Source organism: Pimephales promelas, chromosome 20, assembly GCF_988280905.1.
Source record: "Pimephales promelas chromosome 20, fPimPro1.hap1.1, whole genome shotgun sequence".
Taxonomy (NCBI): domain Eukaryota; kingdom Metazoa; phylum Chordata; class Actinopteri; order Cypriniformes; family Leuciscidae; genus Pimephales; species Pimephales promelas.
The window spans coordinates 26,114,321-26,118,342 of record NC_142788.1 but is presented as its reverse complement, the minus strand read 5'-3'; the positions used below and the strand labels follow the sequence as shown (position 1 = coordinate 26,118,342).

At 40.1% G+C, this 4,022-nt stretch overlaps 1 protein-coding gene across 1 annotated transcript; it reads right to left on the bottom strand.

Annotated features, from left to right (window-relative positions):
- Positions 1-490: 490 nt before the first annotated feature.
- LOC120463358 (tubulin alpha-1A chain) lies at positions 491-3,452 on the bottom strand. The gene is made up of 4 exons (XM_039652394.2): positions 3,292-3,452; positions 1,940-2,162; positions 1,701-1,849; positions 491-1,622 (listed from the first exon to the last, which is right to left on the bottom strand). The coding sequence occupies exons 1-4, from the start codon at positions 3,292-3,294 to the stop codon at positions 642-644; spliced, it is 1,356 nt and encodes a 451-aa protein (XP_039508328.1). The 5' UTR covers positions 3,295-3,452; the 3' UTR covers positions 491-641.
- Positions 3,453-4,022: the final 570 nt, after the last annotated feature.

The following is a 4,022-nucleotide window of genomic DNA, read 5'->3' as shown; positions in this document are numbered from 1 at the left end:
CATTTGGATAATTATTAGCTACAATGGATACATGTTATTTTTTCTCAAGAAAAAGAAAATCACCTAATGCTGTAAAAATACAGAGATTCCTGTCAGCTGGTATTACTATAAAGGGTTAAAAATAACAACTCAAATGAAATATAATGTGCTTTTTATTATAATAACAACAAGTATTTTGCACATATTTACCAAAATACTCCTTTCTGTTTTTGTAACCAACTAACATGCATGGTCATTTCCTGAGGTAACAGTAACTATATTGTTCTCCAGTTTTATTCACTTCTTTTCGAGGTTGAAAAATACTGATTGATCAATATTTTGGATGTGTGAGAGCATATGGACAGTGCGAGACTTTTTTTTCAAAGCTTTTTATACATTTTAATTATAGTTATATACTTCTGCTGTTTGATCTTTAAACCACCACTATTGTTAGGCTATATGTTATACATGATTCATATAATTATACACAACAATTTAACACAAGACACCCTTTAATTAGTTTGAAAGAAGGTTTATTTCATATGTCAAAAAAAACTGTAACAACATGATTTTTATTGGTCGTAAGGTTTAATTTTCAATGAATCTTCATTTCATTCAATTTTCCCATTTCCTGGTTCCTATGTCACACTTCTTTCTGTCATTTAATACTCCTCGCCCTCTTCCTCTCCTTCACCCTCTATGGAGTCGACACCGACCTCCTCGTAATCTTTCTCCAGGGCAGCCATGTCCTCTCTGGCCTCTGAGAACTCGCCCTCCTCCATACCCTCACCCACATACCAGTGCACAAAGGCGCGCTTGGCGTACATCAGATCGAACTTATGATCCAGACGAGCCCAGGCCTCAGCAATAGCTGTTGTGTTGCTCAGCATGCACACGGCCCTCTGCACTTTAGCCAGATCACCTCCTGGAACCACAGTGGGAGGCTGGTAGTTGATGCCAACCTTGAAACCAGTGGGACACCAGTCCACAAACTGGATGGTGCGCTTGGTCTTGATGGTGGCGATTGCAGCGTTCACATCTTTGGGCACAACATCACCACGGTACAGCAGGCAGCAAGCCATGTACTTGCCGTGACGTGGGTCACATTTCACCATCTGATTGGCCGGCTCGAAACAAGCATTAGTGATCTCAGACACAGAGAGCTGCTCATGGTAAGCCTTCTCTGCGGAGATCACTGGGGCGTAGGTGGCCAGAGGGAAGTGGATACGGGGATAAGGCACCAAGTTGGTCTGGAACTCGGTGAGATCGACATTGAGGGCACCATCAAACCTGAGCGAGGCTGTGATGGAGGACACAATCTGGCCAATGAGCCTGTTGAGGTTAGTGTAAGTAGGACGCTCAATGTCGAGGTTCCTACGGCAGATATCGTAAATGGCCTCATTGTCTACCATGAAGGCACAGTCAGAGTGCTCTAAGGTGGTGTGGGTGGTCAGGATGGCGTTGTAAGGCTCTACCACAGCGGTGGAGACCTGAGGAGCAGGGTAGATGGAGAACTCAAGCTTGGACTTCTTGCCATAGTCCACAGACAGACGCTCCATCAACAGAGAGGTGAAGCCAGAACCGGTTCCACCACCAAAGCTGTGGAACACCAGGAAACCCTGGAGGCCTGTGCACTGGTCAGCCTGAGAAGAAAACCTGTTGGTCAGTAACCAAACATAATATATAATTCATTTTATGTTTGTTTATTTACAACTACCAACCAGTTTGCGAATCCTGTCCAGCACCAGGTCAATGATTTCTTTTCCAATAGTGTAGTGACCACGAGCGTAGTTGTTAGCAGCATCTTCCTTTCCTGTGATGAGCTGCTCAGGGTGGAACAGCTGACGGTATGTCCCAGAGCGCACCTCATCTGGACAGATAGGTCATGAGTAAATGTTTAGTAAACTGAGTACTCTGGCACACACCATATCACAGATGAAATGAAGTCTTATCCTCTTACCAATGACAGTGGGCTCAAGGTCTACAAACACAGCCCTGGGGACGTGCTTTCCAGCTCCAGTCTCACTGAAGAAGGTGTTGAAAGAGTCATCGCCTCCACCGATGGTCTTGTCACTGGGCATCTGTCCATCCGGCTGGATGCCATGCTCAAGACAATAGAGTTCCCAGCAGGCATTGCCAATCTGGACTCCAGCTTGACCAACGTGGATCGAGATGCACTCACGCTGTGAAGGAAAGGGCAAAGTTCAAAATCTAACTAAAGAATAAAACATATAAATATCACTCTCTTGTGAAGCTAAGCTTTATTTATTTCATCTCACATCTAAACTTCTAAGGCTACAGGCTGTATATCTTGTTTCTGTGCAGTCGAATCCCAGTGAGATATCATGTTGGATATCGTGAGATCACATTACACCCTCAACTGCTGGTTTACTGGTAATGTCCATCAGCTGCATTAGTGATGCTGCCTACATGATCATGAATATTTAACAGCCTCACCAAACCAACAGCCCTGATATGTGATACGATTTTTCAGAATAAAGGCATAGTTCACTAAAAAATGAAAATCATCATTTATCAACCTCAAGATGTTCCGAACCTGTATGAATTTTTTTCTTCTGCTCAACACAAAAGAAGATATTTTGAAGAATGCCTTTGATGGGCCCATCAAATGTTTGGTTAAAAACGAAATTCATACAGGTTTAGAGCAACTTGAGAGTAAGTAGCCTCTATGATGACACAATTTTCATTTTTGGGTTAATTTTAAATCACTTTAAAATTAATCGCGCATAATAAAGTTTTTTTTTTTTTTAATACATTCTTATTATGACCTCTATGAATAGGACATATGATTAAAATAAATAAATAATTGACCAACGACCATATCCTGTGGGAGGCGCTGCATCTCGTTTTTTTGTCCATGATTCAAAATGACACCATACCGGACAGTATGGAGGAGACGGCTACACCCAGATCATTTATGCGGCTCTTTTCTCTTTGTTGTCTAGCGTGCATCACATCTCTAATAATACCTTTCTTATTTTTCACATTCTTTCTTAGGTTATTAATGCATAGATGACTAAACGTAAAATGCGCACATTTAAATACACACATTAGCATATTAAAACATTTAAATACATCATTTACATAAACAAAATCATTTTTGAGAATGTAGCCTACCGCTCGTTTTGTACAGATACGTAAAAATGTGTATTGTTCCGTAGGCTATTCTATTTCATAATCGAAATATTAATATAGGCTACGCATAATACACTGTAAATAAGTTGAATGAAAATGATGTTTTCTATAAATAAGCAATATGAAGTAGAACTTCTGTATGAAATAAATGCTCACCATTGTTTCTGGAAGTGTTGCTTGACCGGACGAGAAAGATTCTCAACGGAGGGATCTTACAGTTCGACAACGAGGGGTCGATGTAAGAATAATAACGTTGTAACGGACTGACCTCACTTTATATACTTGTTGTCCTGGCGACTACGTATCTCACATTTGATTGGTCAGACGCTGTGAGTTCCGCTAAATTCAGCAGGCTAGACTCATTTCTATTGGTTGTCAGGAAGATTAGGGTTAGTGAAACACCTCCCAGAACCTCACCCAATACATCTGAAATACTGAATAACGTTTTTTTAGTCCAAAACATGATTGTGCAGGAGATTTTGTTTCAATTCCACGCTATATTCGGCTACTAGGAAGAAGAAAAGATGAAAATATGATTTTAAAATGTGTATCAGGTTTAGTTGTTCTCCGTTACCCCTCCCATGTGCTTTTAATGACTCTAAAACACTTGTCTCATATTACATTAGTAATCATTTTAGACGAACACCTTGTATATGTAAACCTTTATGTACAAGCAACTTTGTGTAACTTGATCAACCTATTCTCCATCTGTTCTCTTTGACACTTTCTGTCCCTTTTAAGAGATTAGCCTGTTAGTTTAGTTATCACAAATTCTTTTACTTTAAATTGTGCTTAGAAAAGGAACTAAAATAGGCTCTTTTTATATAGCCTATCCAAGGTTCAATTTAGCTAATGAAAATAAGAAATGGGCTGAATGATGATAACAT